The sequence below is a fragment of the Haliaeetus albicilla genome, chromosome 23 (assembly GCF_947461875.1).
Source record: "Haliaeetus albicilla chromosome 23, bHalAlb1.1, whole genome shotgun sequence".
In the NCBI taxonomy this organism is placed as follows: Eukaryota; Metazoa; Chordata; class Aves; order Accipitriformes; family Accipitridae; genus Haliaeetus; species Haliaeetus albicilla.
In genome coordinates, this window is record NC_091505.1 from 17,492,005 (window position 1) to 17,512,760 (window position 20,756).

General features: G+C 40.3%; 1 protein-coding gene across 5 annotated transcripts; it reads right to left on the bottom strand.

The window, feature by feature from the left end:
- Positions 1–856: 856 nt before the first annotated feature.
- MOSPD1 (motile sperm domain containing 1) lies at positions 857–16,328 on the bottom strand. 5 transcript variants are annotated; one of them, XM_069811426.1, is made up of 7 exons: positions 15,952–16,328; positions 9,788–10,044; positions 9,529–9,604; positions 6,076–6,302; positions 3,972–4,133; positions 3,284–3,387; positions 857–1,525 (listed from the first exon to the last, which is right to left on the bottom strand). In XM_069811426.1, exons 2-6 carry the CDS (start codon positions 9,939–9,941, stop codon positions 3,308–3,310), a joined length of 699 nt encoding a protein of 232 aa, XP_069667527.1. In that variant the 5' UTR covers positions 9,942–10,044; positions 15,952–16,328; the 3' UTR covers positions 857–1,525; positions 3,284–3,307. The 5 variants fall into 5 exon arrangements, with proteins under 5 accessions (XP_069667527.1, XP_069667525.1, XP_069667526.1 ...); XM_069811424.1 differs by lacking the exon at positions 15,952–16,328 and adding an exon at positions 15,407–15,524; XM_069811425.1 differs by lacking the exon at positions 15,952–16,328 and adding an exon at positions 15,135–15,275.
- Between the last annotated feature and the right edge of the window lie 4,428 nt (positions 16,329–20,756).

The following is a 20,756-nucleotide window of genomic DNA, read 5'->3' on the forward strand; positions in this document are numbered from 1 at the left end:
AAGAATAACAGCAAAGCTACAACAACGCAGCTCTACAGTGGCAGGAAAACACTGTGACCCAAACATGATCTCAGTGTTGGGAGGCAAGCACTGTGTCTGCAGCACAGGCTCTAGAACACAGCGTTCTCAAACCAGTTAGTAACTTTTTTTTTTTAAATGAATGTTAATGTTTGACTTTTCTTTATCATCTGACGCTGATAGATGACACAATCTCCATTCTTCTGAGAATCAGACTAAGGTAACATTTTATTGCCCTTTAAAGACTTACTTGTATTATATATAAGAAAAAATGTACAGTGATTAACAACTTGAATTCAACCTTTCTCTCTCTTTTTTTTTTTTTTTTTTTTAAAAGCAACACTGTTACCTGCATGGTTTTTTTGTACTTCCATGCATAAGCAGAAAAGTGACCCATAACATGCAGGGGGAAGGAAGGTTTAATTTCCAAACTGCTTTTTATACAGATCAGAGTGTATTATATAGGCTTCTTTTAAACAAAGATTTATGTGTATGAATCAAATGCAGTAATAGTGACCCTTCAGTAGAAATATTTTTCAACTTAACATCTCGACAATGAAATGTCAAATGAAGGAAAATGCTCATATGAAACAAGATAAAAGTTCACCTAGATTATAAAACTGGAATTTGAGCAGGAGTTTCTGATACAAAAGAAATCCTTTATCTTAGCTGGGGGGGAAGGGATGGTGTAGAGGAATGCCTTTGTTGTGACACTTAGTTTGGTCTCTAAAATAGAAAAAATGGTGAATTTTATATTACTGTGTGGTGTGAGTTCAACTTCTGTTAATGCCACTTAGTTCACATATCGCATGCATCCCTAAGAAATGAAAGGATCTGATTATAGAACTTGTTGTTTATTGTCTACAATTGTGATACAAAATGGCTGTCGCAGGAATTATTTCCCCAGTTAAGAAAACGAGCGCTCAACAATATATTGGTAATGATGAAGTAAGGAATTTGAGAATTGCTTCTTCACCTAAAATTCATGGTTTATTTCATAGTTTCACTGATGGAATTTTTCATTTTCTTCAATGATTAGTCATGACTCTCATCCTTCTGGTATGTATACAGAAGTGTTATGCACCAGCCTCAGCATGTACAACCACAAACCAAATGAACGTTTTACATAAGACAGTTTGCTTTTATAGTGATCACGCACTGATGTGAACATAGACTAAAAATAACAAATGTTGCTTTAATAAGGATTTTTTACAGTAGGCATAGATATAAAAGTTTTTCAAATTATTTTCACAGGTATCACTGAACATTTCATAGCTGTCTGTTACAGAAGCACCGAAAAGTGCTTTGAGTCTTTCATTTATTATACATAGTTAAAATATATTACACTTCTGAAGGTATCTTAAATCACTGAACGGTTTTGCTAGCATCTTAATGAGCCAAATGGGAGTAAAAGGCAGTCCACATTCATGATGTGAATATACAGTAAGGTGTTTGACATCCTATTAACTCATTGCTCATGTTCTCAAAATAACCATGGTGATGAGACCTGAAAGACAAGAATTAAGAACTAAACACTATAATTTCACTGAATAAAACATTGAAAGACAGTTTACCCTGTCACAGGCCAGAAAATAAGGTGAAAGTACATAAATACATGCAGAATTTATATATACACTTCACTTAAATATTAGAAATATTGCTCCAAATTTTGATGTAGTCAAAAACTGTGTAAAAAAAAAAAAAGACACTGAAGTGCAGTATATCTAGTAACTAAATGTCAAAGAAGCTATAAATACTCCAAACAATTATTGATCTCACTATGGGAAAATCTTAACATTGAGATTTTGACTTGTAAGTGTAACACTAGCATATAAGCTACCAGTTTTCATGGGGGCTAGTCATGGGCAGTGTAATTCAATTGCTGAACCATCAGTAAGGCAGATTAGCTGAAGGCTCCAAGACATTTTTGTTTCTGCTCTCTGCAGAATAACTGATCAAAGACTAGTTTTAGACAAAGATGTTAAGCTTCCTTGTCAGTCTGCATAGGGAGCTTTCTACAGAGTCTTTGTTGTGACCTTTGAAGAGGGAGGAAAAAAAAAAAGAACTGCTCTGATAGAGGTTAAAAACAATTAAAAACAGATGAAAGCAGGAAACGTGGGGCTAATAAACCTACTCATGACACACTGATAAGTTCACTTTAATTATGTGCTGATACAGGAAAAAGTACAAATCTGCAAGTTCTTAGCCATGAGTTACACGGCACAAGGCAAAGAGGCATATGGAAAAACATAGGGCTCCTTGAATTCCAACCTTACGTAACATCAAAATAGTAATTTATCAGTTCTTAGGCAATCTCTCTTGTAGACTCAGATGATGTTAATATAACAGCATTTCACTGCAGAGAACTTAGCTAAAGCCTACAGATCTCACCATGGATAAAGAAATTTCTGAGACTATTCTACTATCCTACCACTACATGCTGATTTAACTTATTTACTTTATAAAGATTTTGAAGATAGAAGCATGACAGAACAGAGTTGTAACACTGCCTTCCATTATATAAGCAATTCATCCATTAAAGAGGAATTACAGTTCAGCTATTTCTTATGGTCTGTATTGGCTTAGACAATTAGTACTACTACAACTGCTGTAGGCCTTTGCTTGGATTATCTAAATCATCGCAGAGTAATAACAGAGGCTTCTAGAAGCTGCTACAGGACAGCCTATACCACTTGTACAGGGACTTTCAGGCAATAAAGGGTTTAACTCATTGCTGTAAAGCAAATACTTCTCAGATATCATATAGCCCAGTTGGTGTGGTATTAACCTCCCTTTTCAATTAAATGCTACACAATCCAGTTGTACTTCGTTGTGGAAGAAAGTGGTTTCATCTTCTCAAGAGCAATCAACTTTCTACATGAGCAAGAGTTGCACACAGAAGGATCTTTTAATGAACACTAAAAATGCTGCTACCAAAGGAATCAAAACCTGTAAGAACTTCACAGTGAATCTAGAAATGGGTTAAGTTGTTGCAAATAGATAAAGTCAAATGGTTTAACACTATAGTTAGCACCAGCAGGAACTGGAGTAATTTTCAAAGCTAGAGATAATTTTCAAAGCTAGAGATAAAAACAAAGCAAGGATTAGTGCAAGGTCCTGATCTGAAAATACATCACTATCGGCTCAGGCAAAGAGCGACAAGTGAGTTTTCAAACCATTTCAGCAGACTGACCTGCATGAGTCAGTCAACTGAGTGTGCGCATTAACCATTAAGAACTTGCATCTTTTCCCATCACTACCTCACCTCTAGCTATCAGTTTGAAGCTGCCTAGCTCGTTTCCTTTAAATCCTCATTTCTGCCAGGTAGTGGGACAGGAGAATTGAGTTTAGTGTGACTGTTCTTCAAATCTGAAATAGTTATAGAAAAATAGTCATAACAAATGAAATGTGCAACTTATCTATGCTTGCTAATTTAGGAGCAAGTTACAAATTGGGAAGAAGATGGTAGCGGTCTCTTAGGAAGGGTTTACAACAATTTATTTCTACACATTTCAACTGCTTATCAAGAAGGTAGTGAATAGAGCCTTTCAGACCAGCTCATCTGGGTTGGAGAGAAACAAAATAACAGAAGAGATCTAGGTTCTGCAATAGAGTAACTCTCCGTTTCAATATAAGAATAAGAAACAGTATATTCCATTCAGTTTTGCTGGCAGATGACTACAGTTGGCCAGTCATCAAATCAAGGTGAAATTAACATTCAGGGGCCTGTATATAATAAGTCTCAACTAAAATCTGGTCTAAAATACTTACGATAACTGATTTACCCTGATATCACTACAGCTGCAAGTTAAAATATCAGTGGAGATGAAAAACAAAATGTAGTGTGGTGCTTTGTCTCCATCAAGTTTCCTGCAGCCAACGGCAAACACAGGAGAAGTTTCCCAAATGACTGGAAGTTGCAAGAAAACATTTACAAAATCCAAAATACTTACCTAAAACATAAGCAGCTACTAATTTTTGATTCACACTTAAATGGAGGTAGAGAGGCACCAGGGATTCCATTTCCCCCAATGTAGGTAGCATTAGTGCTGCAATACACACTATTCCCAGGAAGACTGTTAGTAAACTAGGTCCCGACGAGGCAGTTCTGTTTTCTGAAAAACAAGATAGTACCAATTATAAGGAACATCTAACCAACATAAACATTAAATATTCTGCAAAAGTGTTTGCGGTACATTCAAGCTGTAATATCCTAAGATTTTCTTTTCCCTTTGGAGTGGGTGGGAAACAACTCTTAAACCCACCCTTCTGAACCTTCTGCGTTTTGCAGTGGAGAAGGCTGCTTCCTGTTCTGACACTGGAACTTGTTTTCACATGACTTTCCAAACCCCTCCCTTGTGGAGGAACAGAGCCTGCCAGGCCCAGTAGCTATGTATACACACTCATGACAGCTGGGTGTTTGAGCAACACTTGAGGTTTCACCACGCATCCTGACTCCATTCCTTGATATGTTCCTTCAGTGATTAGTACTCAGTTAGGAAAGAACACCTAAAAGAGCTGCACAGGCAGGTAACTGCTTACATCTCTAGAACAAAACTTGGCTACAGTAAGAGCACAGGTTCTTGGGCCAGACGAGTTCCCCTTCCTTCTCTAGAGGATTCAAGGGCTGCACCTGCCAGAACCAGTTTATATGCCACAAATCGGTATTATTTGAATCTTACTGTTAAAAACTGTGAGAGCAAACCACTCTGACAGTCCAATATCACCCAAATAAGGAAATGCAAACTATAGATGAACTGTCCTTCACAGTCTTTATTGCACTGCAGTTTAACAGCTGGAACCTACCCAAAGGCACACTGTGTAATCTTTGAAAAGCGTTGTTAACATGTTAGCTGAATACCTCTCACCAAATTCTTAAGACCCATTGGAAATTAGCCAATGTTTTTATCAAGTTTTTCTATCCTCGGTGACTAGCAATACGTGTCCTATTTTAATTTTATAAATCTGTTATTTCTAGGTTGCAGGTTATATGCAAAGACTGTAGTTGCTTCGTTTACTGTTTTTCTGTAAGCAACCAACATAATATAGTCAACGAGGTTTTTAAGCAGAGAAATAGCATTTGGATTAAGACCAGCATCAGATTGTTCAGGATGGTTTGAACCCTCTGTACCAGAATAACTATCATAGTAACATTTTGTTCTGTGAACCCAGAGATCATTGTAGGTTTGCTTTAACCATGTATCCCACTAATACCTATCTTGAGTTTAAAGTAAAAGGTGTTTCACTAGCCAACAAACTATGTATAAACAGAGAAACAGTTTGGTTTTAACAAGAGGTACACTCTCAAGCAGGTTCATCTATTTTCTGGAATTGATTTTTGTTCTTGTCATGAAAAATAAAATAGTGACAAGAATGTTATAGTATAAATCAGTAAAAGTAACAAGAAGGTAGACTGCCAAGTCAAGAAGAATAGGTTTAGATTCAGTTCAGGTAAAACTTGATACTTTTTATATCTCCCCCTACCATTTCAACTTAACTGTTAGGTTCAGGTTTTGCTCAAGACTGTTGATTCACTTCCTCACATATGAAACATGCAAAGAATTTTCAGCTAGTGACTGTGCTTTTCTGTACTTGTGAGACAGACAAAGGAGATCGCGCAGAACAAGGACCACTTTAGAAGATATTTTGGCAATATTTTCTGCTCATCAGGAAATGGAGGATTAAGGGTTTGGAACAAACTCAGAAAGGGCATATGTTCTGAAATAGCCCAAGGGAAAAAATAACTGCCACCCTTTTGCAGCTAAATTCCCATTGGCTGTAGCAGAACTTCTGCACCAGAGGAATAGAGGATGTATTCTCTCTCCAAGGCATGACATGCAAACATGGGGCAGCAAAGGGTCTTGATTAATAAAGACAGCATAACCAGAATTGCTGTAGTTTGAGTTCTTGGGCACTATCATGCCCCAGTGATAAAGACAGCAGTCTTACAGGTAAGAAAAGGAATTATTTTCGAATTTATTTTAGTCTAGCCTTTCTAGTCACTTGAGCTACTCATAACTGATTAAGAAGACAGGAGAGGTAAAAGATTTCAGCTACCTGGTTGACACAAAGTCTGCTCAAAAAAGACACTTTCAGCCAGGTGTTCTTTTATTCGTTTCTCCTCCTCTTCCTTTTGTTGTTGTTGTTCCTTTGCAGATGGAAGTAGAGTAGCAATAATCTCCTTTTTCCCTAATGCTTTCCTCTGGCTCTGCTCAGACACTTGTAGACGAAATTTATCTATCACACCGTAGTAAGAAGCCCGAACATCTCTGTGACGAATCACACTGCAGAAGAAAACAACATTTTCAAACAGAGGAACTAATAAGCAGCACGTCTCCTGTGGAATTACGTCCTACATCCCAATGTTTCCCCTCTTTCCTCCCCCCACAGATGCATTGCAATAGTCCAGATCCCCATTACCTCCTCCATCACTCAATGTTCTTGAAGATTTGATCTTGCCTTCTCTCTCCCCTCCTTATGTTCGCTCTGGTTCCCAAATATATATGCTCCAATTGGCTGGCCAAAAAGAACAGTTAATTCTTTATCTCAAGCACACCTTTTCCTCAATCTGAGGCCTAGCTGCCAATTTGCACGAAACCTCAATTATCTGAAAGATGCCTCCTCCTTTATCAAAGTTGTTTGACGCTGGCCAATGATTTTAAAAGGTACGGGGTAACTGGAGTGGACAGGGAAGAAAAGAAGAAAAGTACAACTGCCAAACACTTGGACAGGTGATGGCAAAAGTCTGGCTTTTTGAGGAAACCAGGCTCAGAGCTTTACAATTATACTTTCTCAGAAGCAAAACTCATTCCCTCTACGGACAAGAGTCAGCTAGATGTAAAGAATTTTCAAAATCAGAAGCCCACCATTAAGAGCATGTAACAGTGCAGTAAAAATGACAGCTACGTATTTACGTAAACATTTCTCACCTGTCTTTCAGTGAGTAAATCTGGATTTCAATAGCAGAGCTCTGTGCTGTCAGAGCTTTGCTCATCAATCTAGCTAACCTCAGCATGTTTCGTAGCCTGCACTGAAATACACGATGCTGCAGGTACTTCACTAGCTACGAAGAGCTATGCCGGGCATAGACACACAAGCTGCAGTCACAACTCAGACTGCAGGATAGACATATTCTCCAAGTTATAGCTAGAGAGTCAGTTATTTTCTTGGTAAACCTTCTCACTGTCCAGCAACCAGTCTGTTGCTCTACTGTTTTGATTAGGTTGACCAAGATGGTTTTAACAGTAAGACAGGGTTCTAGTTTTATGGCATTTCATGGAAAAAATTGTATGTGGGGCCTACAAAAGGCAATCTTAAAATAACACCGATCAAAGGCAATACAGACCTCTGAGCAGTGCTCTGCTTAACTGCCTCCTCTCTGCATTTATGATTCATTACGAAAATATGTATCTAGCACTAAAAAGCTATAATATTTAGGTTTTGAAGTCATATCAGCTCTTAGAGTTAATATGGATTCTAATTATTTTCCCGAAGTGGAAAACTTTTTTTGCGACAGGCTATTCTACATTTCTAAGATAACAACAGCTAATCTGAAAAAATACCTACGTATAAGTGATTTGGCTTCAAGAAGGTTGCCATCTCCTGAGGGGAAAAAAATGATTCTACCCTTAGTAATACAGGATAGTAGTCTTAAAATTGCTTCAAGAAACCTATCTTTGTGAATAATATATACATTAAAATGCTGCAAGAAACAGATCTTTGTGTTTCAGTCTTCATTTAAAGGAACTATATCACATCAAGGTATCTACAATCATTAACACATAGCCAGGGCTTGTAACTGGTATCTAGTTTGAATAGACTATTCAACAAGGAAACGGAGAGTAAGTCATCCCCCAAGCGAGAAGCCTGCAGGAATGTACGTAGTTTTATGTCACTTTAGAGGCAAAAGAGCATGCTTATGACAGGCTTTCAGCAAGTTGAGTGTTGGCTGGGCAACTGCCTTCACTAAAACAAAAGGCTTTTCCCCCCCAACAATCCTAATTGACACAACTCTCTGTGTATGAGAACAGAAGATTCAACTCTTATTTCTTCCTTTAACACTTACTTCTAAATTTTTGTTTCTACTCTTAGTACCATGATACTACCAACCTAAACAGAATCTTTACATAACACTGTGTTATGAGAACATGCATCTGCTGCCAAGCAAAGAGATATTTTCTGCAGACCCTTATAAACAGATACATTCTCCTGTTTCTTTTTAGAGACCATTGCATAATTGGAAGCTCTGTAGAATATCTGTTTATCTGGCAAATGGCCATACTTGCATAGTACTGCTCATATCCTAGCAGTAAACACTGCCCTTAGACAGCAACCATTGAAATGGGATGGGGGTTTTGCTGCACAAAAAATTCCCTTGGAAACATGCATATGTCTTATTTTCCTTTATTTAATAAGACATTTGTTTAAGATTACCCAAATGTAATCAAGCTTGTGTAAATGTCTGCTAGACTGGAACAGCTCACCAATACGCTGGTATATTCTGACCTCGTTTGTTCCATTTTTAGGATTATTGCCCCTGCCCACTGAAACTTTTTAGTTCCATGTTTTAAACTTCCTTTCCATTTGGTGAGTCCTTGGAATTTTCCAAACTACACCTACGGAAAACAGTCTACAGGAAAGAGCCATTCCCCAAGCACAGTACTATTTATCTGACAAAAGACAGATCATTCAATAGCAGAGTTTTTTGTATATGGCCATTTGTTAACCAGAGATTCCAGGTGGTGTTTTACAGTTTGTAAATTTCTATTCAGAAAGCTTGGTCTGCTCTTTTAGGTACTTCATACTTTCTTTAGCTGTATCTGTACATCAGCACAGAAAAAATGTGGCAAACGGAAGATGAAAAAAATTGGTCTATTTCAGCTTATATACCTACTCTACTTTGAATTATAGCAGCCTACAGACCCTATACGTTATTGTGATCATTTAACTGGCCTACTTATTTTCTCTGTTACTGGGTTGGGACCTGACAGAAGAAACAAGTAAAGGGGAGACAGAGAGATCTGAGACCGAGAGAGGCGGTTGGGGTGAAAGGTAGGCAAAAGTACCTTTATTAAAAATGGCCCAGGAAAGTGTGCTCAGCAGAACTGCATACATTTTCATTTTGCCAATCTGCAAACAAATATTTCTCATAAAGAAATCCCTACCCTGAGGGTCTTGCTTTTCTTGTTATTTCTAACAAAAAAATACTCAGGGGAGGCTCATATTACTCTCACTGCTGGTTTACAAACTATACGACAGGATGCGTTTACTAGCATTTTATTTATGCTTCAAGGCAAAATTAAAGAAGGAAATATCTCCAATATTATAATACCTCTGCCCTAGAGTGAAAGCCACAAGAATACAGGAGATTAGGAAAATATTATATCTTTATCCAACTTAGTTTATACTATGCATGCTGTCATTTACTACCTCTTAAATAAGAAAAGAAATTAAGATAATCAAATGTTGTACATTAGGAAAAAAAAACCCAAACAACCAACTTTTACTTACATATCAACACAGCACTGAGGCTTCACTGCACCAGTAGCATCAACCACCGCATATTTATTTGGAGTTGTACAAAGAACTGCAATGAAAAGGACAGTAGTGGTAACAAATCATGAATTAACACCTCATCAACTTCTTCAACAGGTATACATAAAGACACAAGTTTAGTTTTGTCACAAATATGATTTGTTACATGAATTATAATTGGACTGTTCAAGATCATCAACTAACCCTTAAACAGAACTTAACCTAAGAAACCCACCTTTGAATTTTAAGGCAAACTCATAGGGGTTATATAGAGTCAACACCTGCTTGTGTGTTGACTGGTCATCTGCATAAAATATAAGTTCTGTAGGAAAAACAAAAACAGGAAGATTTCCTTCCACTAACTCTGGCTGTCTTTTTTGTTGCTGCATTGGCACTGAATCCTCCTTGCTGCTTCTTGTGTTCTTATGATTTTGTATCCTCAGAGACTTCAGTTTTTGAATCGTTTAAGAATTCCAAAGCATTTTGGCAATTCTAAAAGAAAAAAAGGGGGAAAAAAGAGAAAAGGCAAGAAGATTATTTCCATAAGTCTATACTAAACTGAGGCAGTCAACAAAGGTGTAAAAATATAAAACATGATGCTTGGTTATGAATCTACCTTTACTTTAGTTCCTTCAAAAATACGGAAATGGAAAAAATATTTGCATTGAGTTTCCATCTATTTAACAAACTGCTATAAAATAAATGGATAAGCACTTCTTCAGTGTATCGTGGCAGCATTTTGGGGTCCCAGTCCATGACTAGGATTGCTTATGCTGGGTCTTTGCAACACAAACCAAACAACAACAAAAAGATATCCCATCCTTGCCTCAGGACACGAACACTTGAGAAAAAAACAGAGCAGAAATGAGGAAACACAAAGATGTAAGGCAGCAGTAGTCACCATTTAGGCAGGAATCTCTCTGCAGTGGTGACCTTCCCGGATGAGGTATAATAACTTAGGTATCTGCTCACATAGGCACTGAGGTATGTCAAATCCCAGAGATTCAGAACAAAAGAATGGGGAACACCTTCACACCTTGTTTAAACTAAACTCTTGTTACAATTCCATGGTAGTTACAGGCAACGAACTGAAAAATAACTGGGATGAATAATACCAAACAGATTTGGGATTTACTATTTGATTAAAAAATAAGACAGGTTTTCTACCACCACTGTCTCTAACCAAAGTATGACCATCGTAATTCTCCCTCTGCCACCCCCACAGTTTTGTTTTATTTTGAGTGACATACCAGAACTAAAACCAGAACCCATGACCTGACTGAGCAACAATCCCAAATGTAACTCATAAAAGAAAATTAAGGCCAGACTCCTCAGCACACATACCATTGACTTTACACACTACAGACAGAACAAAGTGAAACAGCTACATATATTTCCCCCCCCAAGAACGTCATATTTTACTGTAGCTCCTATAGGTTAATTATCAAACTGAAGGTGTCCTTTGAGGCTTAACTTTATTCTAGAGTAGAAAATAGTAAAAGAACAAAAAGTCCCTACTGACTCATCAGCTGTCATTTCCACTTCCAATGAAGCTTTATAAAACAAGGTGCATTTCAGCTGTTCTGCAGTCTAATAAATTGATTTGGTTGCACCTTAAGGAATTTAGTGTCTGATCTTTCTAGCAGCGAATAGCCCTAGCATTATGAACAATCAAAAACAAATGCTTATTTTTCCATTCTAAACATCATGATGTTCACATTTCCAAGCACCAGATACATGTTTCATACTTGAAACATGACACAAGTTTAGGTGTTCAGTAGAGTTTATCTGTCATATCTTCACATTTACAGGTTCTAATTCTTATTCACAAACTAAGCTTTTAAATTTATTTATTTTTTCAAATAGCAAATCATCTCTGTAGAATTTAAATTCATGGCTCTCACTGGTATGTCTTTCCCCAAGATCCAGTTTCTTTTCAGAGCACAGGTTTGTTTCCACTTCACTGAAATGCTACTAATAATATTCTGAAAACAAATCCCCAATGATAGTGTTCCAAGTTGATGTTCTGCTACCTTATTAAGAAGAGTCTAGAAAAAGACATAGCTCTGTAAGTGGCAATTTGGGTTCTGAGTGCTTCTTAGAATTTTGGTGAATCCCTTTTGTTTCAGAAGAATTAACAAACTCTGGATTCACTTTGTGCAGCAAGTGTAAGCATTATTTCTTGAACAAGTTTGTTTACTATTGCAAAGTGAGATTCATTGTTCCATTCAAATATATTAAGACTATATATATGAAGAGCTAATGTGGAAAAACCACCAGCTTGCAGGAATACAAAATAACTTCTTTTGAAACTTCTCATAGGCAAAAGACTAAGATTTTTATTTTTTTAACAAAAGTTAGCTTGATGCAGTAAGCATATGTGGAAATCTTTGGTTCCCATACATATATACACTGCATACATTATGTGTAACAGAAATACAGGCAATCATTGAAATTAGCAAAAGGGTTTTTTTCCTAATAAAGGTTTTAAACTACCATACAACCAACAGCAAGCTACTGCTAGATATTTTTAAGTGACCATATTTAATAAATTTTTAAAGTATTATTTATAATAATTAATACTATTTTGATGCTTTAGTTTTTTATTTAAACACTGCACATGTTTCATTCTGACTCCTGGCATCATACCACAACTCCAGTTTCTTCAGCTCAGCCAGCGGCAAGTGTTTAGGTGTCCAAAAACCCACAAATCACAACATCAGTGGAGGTATGGATCACTAAGCCTATTAACAGGCTCATTTTTCTTATGCATCCATTGAAAACGCAACACGCAAACCTCCCAGGATTCCACAACTTGCAGGCGGAAAGCCACCAATCTTAAAAAAGTATATCCCGTTATTGCTTCCTTTTCTTATTTAACTTGGCTGGATAAGAAGTTACCACCCAAACTGGCAAAAATAAAACCTGGCAAACCCAGGCCTATAGTAGACATGCTTGCTGACACAGCAGTGTCATTCAGGATATAAATTTCTGGATTTCTAAGCAAGCAACCAGCATCCTTTCTGAGACAATAATTTTGACTTAGAAGTCACCTTGCTGGGATATCTCACCAAGTGACATCAGTAAAAGCACTTTTCCCAAAGACTGCATTATAAACTATACATATGCTGGGCAGATTCAACAGTTTAGTACTAACAGCAGCACACCTTTCATGAAGCACTCATCAACAAGAAACTGCAAAGACTTTTACAGAGAAAGTCTCTACTTTCAGAACTTCTCTGCACAGATTAACCCCAAAGCAGTACTCACGTTCAGAATAAGGCTACGCAGCTGGCTATGTTTGGCACTCCAGCCAGTTCATTTAAAAGAAACTTGGCTGCCGCTCTTCTACACCATGCATCGCAGCACAGCAGATTCTCACCGCAATCACTAAATTTTGCAGTCAATAGTCACCATGATTACTTGCAGAACATAAACGTAAGCACATGCAAATCTGTGCAAAACCGAGATCTGTGGTCTCAATTCTGTGACCTACACTGCGCAGATGGGCTTCTCCTGGTACCGCCAATGAAACTCCTCGCAGGTGCAGGAATCTGTCAAATTTAATGCTCATTACAGGACACGGGCCAAAGTGTAACACCTGAACAATGCCAGCTTGCTTTCCAACGCTCTTTGAAGTCCAGACAAACAATTGTCACTGATATTTTTTTTTAGCACAATAAGGATCTTTCCTCCCTGAAGTTACTAAATATATACTGCTGGTGTCACAATAGCATAGATCTGCCAGCGTTTCCTTTGAAATGTCTTTCTTCATAAATTTAACTTGACAGAGAAAAACACAAAGTGAAATGTAACTTCTCTCTAGGCTCACAAATAACACCACTTGTGATTTGTTTTTACTTAACAAGCATCTGCTGAAAAAATAAATCAAGTGAGGAAGTTTTTTGTTCCCATTTTAACTTCCAACAGCCTCATCACCATGGCTTCCGAGTGCATTTGTTGGTTGTTTCTTTTCCTAACAACTGCAAATAACTCTACAGAATGTCATCTGGTAAACACTTTATTCAGAAGATAACCTCTATAGTCATAGTCTCCACATTCCGCTTTTAAAAATTTTCTAATTGAAGTGTAATCTTTTTTTATTCTATCTCATGATCTACCCTCTAAATCTACACAATAAGCCTTTCTACACTATATACTCAACAAAATTGATGCCTTTTGAGTGCATATTCACAAAATTAGCCACAAAGTCTTCTTCAGAATTCCCTATGTCAAGCTGAGCAATTCCTTTAAACTACATGTAAATACAGCATATGATCTAAAGCAGATCTATTAACATTTTGTTTCTCCAAAAGTTTTTGAAGGCCGTAACGTGCACTTACGCAACTCAACGTTTAAACTACCTGCAATTATTTGGAAGAGTCATCCAACGATTAGAGCACAGACCCAGCAGCCAGGATGGCTGGATTCCATTATTGCTAACTCTGTCACTGACACTCCATGACCTTGAGCAAGTTGGTTAACCTCACCTCAATTTGCTAATCTATGAAGGCACATATTCTGCAAACTATTTAAGTAGGCGGATAGTCACATTTAAACTGGCAGAACTCCTCTGATACTTTGCAAAGCCTGGGCAGAAATATGCTACTGTTTACCTCTTTACAGGGTGATGAGAAATGCAATTAGTAACTGTCTCCAGGATGCTGTAAAATGAAATAGTCTCAGAGCGTTACCTATTAGCATAGATGACAACATGCATAAATCACGCTGATACTGACAGAAAAATTTATTAGGACCACATAATTTTTTCCCTTTATTTTTTCAAATGCTGAAAAGGTGACAGTAACAAAAAAATGTATTCAAATGCAACTAAGAGACACACAAAAGCAGGGAAAAATGAAATAAGAGCTGTGCATTGCTTCCAACCCATTCTACTATACGGCTCAGAAGAATCCTACGGAAGACTTTCAAGGGCACATCCGCTGCTATAGTCTCTATTTTCTCACATTCAGGTTGCGTTTAATGCACCGAACTGGTTGGTTTTTAAAGGCGTGTTGTGCTATTCAGTGCTACGCGGCCTTTTCCCTGTCTCAGGCCAGGTTCAAATCCTCAGCCCAAATGCCAAGATGCCACAGATTAACTGAGGAAAACACTCTTTCCTCCGAGAACGCCGGGAAGAAAGGCGTTCCAATTTGACTCTCAGAGCGCACCTACTTGAAGCCGGAGAGGCAGCAATCATTGCACACCCTTAATTGATCCTCTTTGTTCTCCGACGCGGAGCAGCAGAGATAAAGGCTGAGGCATCTGCGCTCTAACGGCCTCTCTCCACAGCCTGCGCCCAGCCCTGCCCTGCCCCTGGCGATAACGCAGCCAGCACCTTCGCACCGTCCCCGTCCCGCACCGCTCCCCCACCGACAACCTCGGAGCAAGCCCAACCGAGACCCGTCCCCACCGACGCCCGGCCCGCGTTCGCTCACTCACTCCCCCCCACCGGCCCCGGTTGCCCCGCTCCCCGCCGAACGGCCCCCCGCGGGTGTGAGGAGAGACAGGCCGGGCAGGCGGCGCCGCGCCGCCGGGGCCTCGGAGCCCGGCCGCCGCCCCGCTCCTCCTCACGGCCCTACCGAGGGGAAGGGCGGCGGGCGCCGGGCTCCTCCGACAGCGCTCCCGCCCGAGCCGGCACGGCGAGAGAGCTGCCGGCGCCGGGGGAAGGCCCCGCGCTCCCCGCCGGAGGGGACGGGAAGGGAAGGGAGGCCCGGCCCGCCAAGGGCCCCTCGCTGCCCGGCCCGGGGCCGCCTGACAAGCCGGGACGGGGGTGTCGCTCCTCCCGCCACCCCCCGCCCTGTCCCGGGGGTGGGTGGGGGGCGTCGCGCGGCGCCCCCCGCCCCGAACTCACCCCCTCCGGGGCCGCTGGGTGCGGGCTCGCGCGGCGCCCCCTTTGTCCGCCGCCGGCCCCCCCCCCGCCTGCTCCCGTCACTGCAGGTAGCGTCGTCGCTATGGCTGCCGGGATCGCGGCGGACTCTCTCCCGCCCGCCCGCCATCGCGAGACGTCACGGGGCCCCGCCCCTCCTTCCTTCCTTCCTCCCTCCCCCCCTCCCTCCCTCCCTCCCTCCCTCCCTCCCTCCCCGGCGCCATGTTAGGTCCGGCTGGCGGTGGGGCGTCGGGGCCGCCGCCGGCTTCGGGGCCTCGTTCCTCCGATGCTTCCCCGCTTCTCTGCGGGGAGGTGGCTGGGGGGGTGGGAAGGGCCTTCCTCTAGCCGGCCCGGCCGCCCTTCAGGGGAATCCCGGCGCCGTGGGGTAGGGGGGTGAGGAGCCCCGCCGGCCGGCGCTCCCCGGACAGCAAGGCGAGGGGAGGCCCAGCGGCGGGGAGCGGGGGATTTTGCAACCGGGCCGACTACTCCTCTCCTCCAGGAAGTTGGGTTTTTTTTTGAGAATAACTTACCTCATCTCATGGTTTCTGAGGCCTGACCCCTTCCCGCAAGGGTTCCTGGCCCCCCTCATGGCTCTCCCCGCCGTTGGCCTCAGGGCTGCTCCGTTTCCTGGCGTGTGCGGGTTCCCAAACCCGGCTTCGGGTTCCCGTTAAGGCGCCGCTCCGGCTCCGCGCCGTCCTGCCGGTCGCTTGCCCGTCGTCCGGCGGGAGAGTCGGCGTCTCTCGCCCGGGCTGAACGCAGGGTAAAAGCGGTAACGAGTCGAACGTACGGTCACGGTTCTCGAATCGTACAGCAGCGCAGCTTCGGTGGGGCATGTTGTCTCTCTAGACATGTTTCTGTTGTTGTTAACCTTGGTTCTGTGTTCCTCCTATTAATGTCTTTTTATTAAATTAAACTATTTGTGGGCTTCAGCTCGCTTTATGCATATCTGCTATCATGGTTTTTTCCTGACTTGGGCTTCTAACCCCTGTACAAAAAAAAAAAAATGCAGCAGCATAATCGCCACCTATGATCATCCCCAACTTTAAGATTATTAATGCAGAAAAATATTTTTGTTGCAAGTCAGGTGAATAATTGAGATTTATATTAAGCCATCCAGTCAGCAGGATTGCAAAATCTTTTGCCTCTTGCCAGACTTTACCCACCAGTGAAATGAACGCACTCCTGTGGTGAAATAAACACAGTAGCCATTAGTATTTCACAATAACATCATGAAACAATCCAGGACAGTAAGTAATATATTTTGTCTATTTAAAATCGTGGAAGACATTAAATAAAAAAAAAAATCCATTTTGCAACTTAGCCAAGATGTGTGTGTTAGCACTCACCTTTTTCCAAATACTACCTTCTGCAGGTCTAATAGTTGCTAGTAGTTCATTAACAGTTTCAAGTCTTACAGCCCCAAATTATATAAACTACAGTTAAATTATTATATATAGAAATAATAATCTTTTGTCAGAATTTCTGAAAATGTATGCAGTGAAAACTGGTAAATTTTTTTGTTTGTTTCTTGACAAGTGTCAGCTCATAGAGTTTTAACACATTTTAAAATAAATTGGAATTCTTGTTTTTAAACAGACTATCAGACTTCAGCCTTCAGGATACATTCAGAAAATTACTGTGTTTTTACTGAGTATTAATCAAATGCAGGGTCTTCCTGATTTTGGAAACTTGTTTCAGGAGAAGCAGCAGACATAAACATGCTTCAGAGATATTCAAATTAATAATAAACACAATGATCAGATTAGAAAAACCGTAATTTAAAACGCTAGGCTTAGAAGCATATTAATTAGCCAAGTTAATATTTTCCAGTTCATCCAGCTGGATTTACAGAGAAAGTTTAAAATCTCTAAAAGCAGGTTTTAGGTGTCCTTTTATAAGATTCCCAGGATTCAGCTGTGGTTTTTCTATCACACATTTAATAACATTTGCATCCACTGGCCACCTGTTGAAAACCAGAAATTGTGCTGGTCTCCTTCCTCTTCCACCCGTCTATCGCTGCAGCTTGTTTCTAGGTTATTTTGTTATTTTAAGAGCCCTGTTTTAAATTAAATGTGAAAACTCTTGCATGCATACGAGTAGGAGTCGGTGTTCTTCTGTCCTTGTTGCTAGTGCCTGATGCTTCAGAGAGCACAAACCCCACACCCCTGACACTTGTGCAATAGTGTGCCCTTGAGAGAGATTATGTGCCATCCCAGACATTATTAAAGGTACCTACGTACCATCACTATTTAACCAGCACTGATGTATGCAAAAATATTTTTATCAAGCATACCTGCTTGATAAACTCACTGGTGCCGAGCTTTTTGGTTTTGGGGTGCGCACAAAGCCTGGCTTGGCACAGTCCTACTGCTCTTCTCACTGCCTTGCCAGCATGGCTCAGTGCTTTAGGTGGATGAAAAAATTATTGAGAGGATGTATACAAGTGTGCCTGTATGCCATGTGCTGTGGGTAGACTGCTCATCTGCGATGTGGGAGATGGAGACTACTGTCATGTGTGGCAGTAACTAGAATTATCTCAGATCTGTGGGAAGTTCTTTCCTTTATCATTAGGTTATTGTTTCTTTCGCTTTCTCCTTCTCAGGCTACTTTCTTTTGCCTGAATAATTAACTATTTCTGGGATCAGAGGCAGATCGAGGTTGCAGTCCTTGTTATGATGCTGGTAGAGCAGGGAAAAGATGAGAGGAAAAAATGTGGATGAAGAAATAGTGAGAAATACAGATGCAAAGGAGTAGAGACATAAGATGCAGTAGAGAATCTGCGACAAGTTTGTCAGGTCAATTTAAGTGTGATCTGAGGTGTAAAAAAATTCTGTTCCTGTGGCTAATATTTGGTCCTCTGATTTTTTACCTACCTTAGAAACCACTGCGAGTTACCTAAAAGCATTGGCTAGTTGTCTGTTACATAAAATATTGCCTCCTTGCAGCACGAAACCTGAGACTGGAGTCTGCAGATACAGAATGCTCCTGAATGACTCTGTCGTGGTTTTGGTTGCTGTGGTGATTATCCATCTGTTTAAATACTTTATACGGGAGATTCTCAACTCGTTTACCACAGAGGAGATTTTCTTAAGTTGTGAGAAACACAGCATTATGCCTGATTCCGTAATTTTCACACTTGATTAGCAAAAAATTCCACTTTATCTGCCATGGCATAAGGTCACTGTGTAGTATTTAGATAGAGAGGGTATGGCACTGGGTTCTGTGGTCACTGCTAGCCCAGTATGCCTGTAACGTTGACACATACTTTATAGTGGTGCAGTGGGAGAGGCTGACTGCAAACAACTTATGAGGGGGCCTCCTTTAATGAATCCTCAACCTGAAGCAGTTACACAAAAGATATTGTACATTTACAAAGTCTGATAGGAAAAGAACTAGCGTGCAGACAGGAGAGAGCTAAACATTTTGTATATCTGAGTCTTACCTATAGCTCTTAATTCATTTAATACTTAATAGCGAATATTCTTAATGTGATATTTGGGGTTTCTTGACAGTTGCCTTCGCCATGGCACAACATGGGAGATCCTCTTTGACTTTGAAGTAACTCAGGAAGTGAAGTGACGTATCTGCATTTCCATTCACGCCCATGTTGTGTTGTTTTTCTCTTGTCTTTCTGTGCAAAATGATTTGAGTTTTCTTTCTAATTAATACCAATTTATAAAAAAATCTTCATAAAAGATCTTTTATTCATTCTAAAGGACCATTTTTCATTTTAAAGGACTCTCGAAAGAAACAAAATACTGCATTCAAACTACCACCTTAAGCAGCATACATGTTCTGACTTATAATAGAAGCAACAATTGCTCAACCTAAACTGTCCAAGCTGTTCTTGTAACTTTAATTCACCAGTAAAAGGTTGGCTTTTTTTTTTACTTGCTTATGTGGCAGCTTTTCAAATTTCCACCCCCCAGTGGCAGCATGCTGTATTCCCATTTTGTGTCACTAGGGACTTAAATGTTCTAGCATGTTTTTGGTTTGGGGGTTTTTTTTTTTGTGTCAGAGGTTAGATTGTTTGTTTTTATGACTAATAATGTGGACCTTGGGAGCCACATATCTAAGCACCGTTGAGGAAATACCTAGACCTCTGTTAAAGTGTAATCCCTTTCAGGGCATGTCTATACAGGAGAGTAAAGACAGCTCGGAGCTCTCTGCCCATGCTGCACACTGGCTGGAGGCAAGCCAGTTCCACCTTAGAAGTCCTTTAGCTCAGCTCTCTGCCCGTGCTAATGGGTCCCTGAGATGTGCCTATGGACGTGGTGAGCACAGCATGTCAGAGAGCCATATTTGCTGCAGAACAGATAAAATGATTTGGGGACAATATAGCCTAAAGCGTAGCTGTCTTTAAAATACTAAATGTAAACAAGGGCAGGTTTCATGCATGCTCTTTCTTGAGCACAAGGTCGGTGTAAGATCTAAGCGATTATTCAAGTCCCTCTCAGATCTTGTACTGAGTGAATTTTGCCCAAAGTATACTTGCATTACACTTCAGACAGGTATCAGGGTTCACTTTTGTGTACTTGGTGTATTACGGTCCTTCACGTGGGAGCTCCTGACACACGCCTTGCTCCATGATGCTGTATGAAAGAAGCCATAATTGAGTCTTAGACACCATGGTATTTATAATCATTTAGAAATCTCAGAGAGAACAAACATTTAGAGTTTTATAGACAGTCATCATCTTTATGAAGTGTAGAATCTATTTCTGCGTCGTCTGTAGGACCCTGCTGAGAATCTCCATTGTCCTGCTCATCAGAAAGCTGCAAACCCAGCATGGGCTCTGCCTCTTTCAAGGATGTGCGCATACATCTCTTATAAATAAGCAGTTATGGTTGTTTCATTAGACCTCTAATAACATCTCTATTTCATGTTCCTTCCAAAGATGTTTACTTCAGTGTTGACACATATTTATAATGTCATCTCAAAAGTAAGAGGCTATCCTGTCAGATTTACAGCTGTTATAAAATATGATGCTATCCGCATACAAATGGACAGTAGGAGCCTTACAGACATTTTCCCTATTATTACTGCCTTAGGAAGCAATAAAAATTTAACATTTACCATTGGGAAACACCTGCAGAGATTAAATTAAAACTAGATTATATGCTTATCAGTTAAATGTTACAAAAGCAAACTCTTTAGAGATTAACATAAAAATCATTGTTATCAAAATCTTATTAAAAGCTTCACTTAATACAGTCCATTTTGCACCTCTGCTGCTCAAGCGTTCTACGTGTGCAACTTATTAAGTCTTTGTGCAGCTGTACAGAGGGGAGGCAGGGCAACCTCACTGACGGCTTCGCAAATGCCTACCCTGATG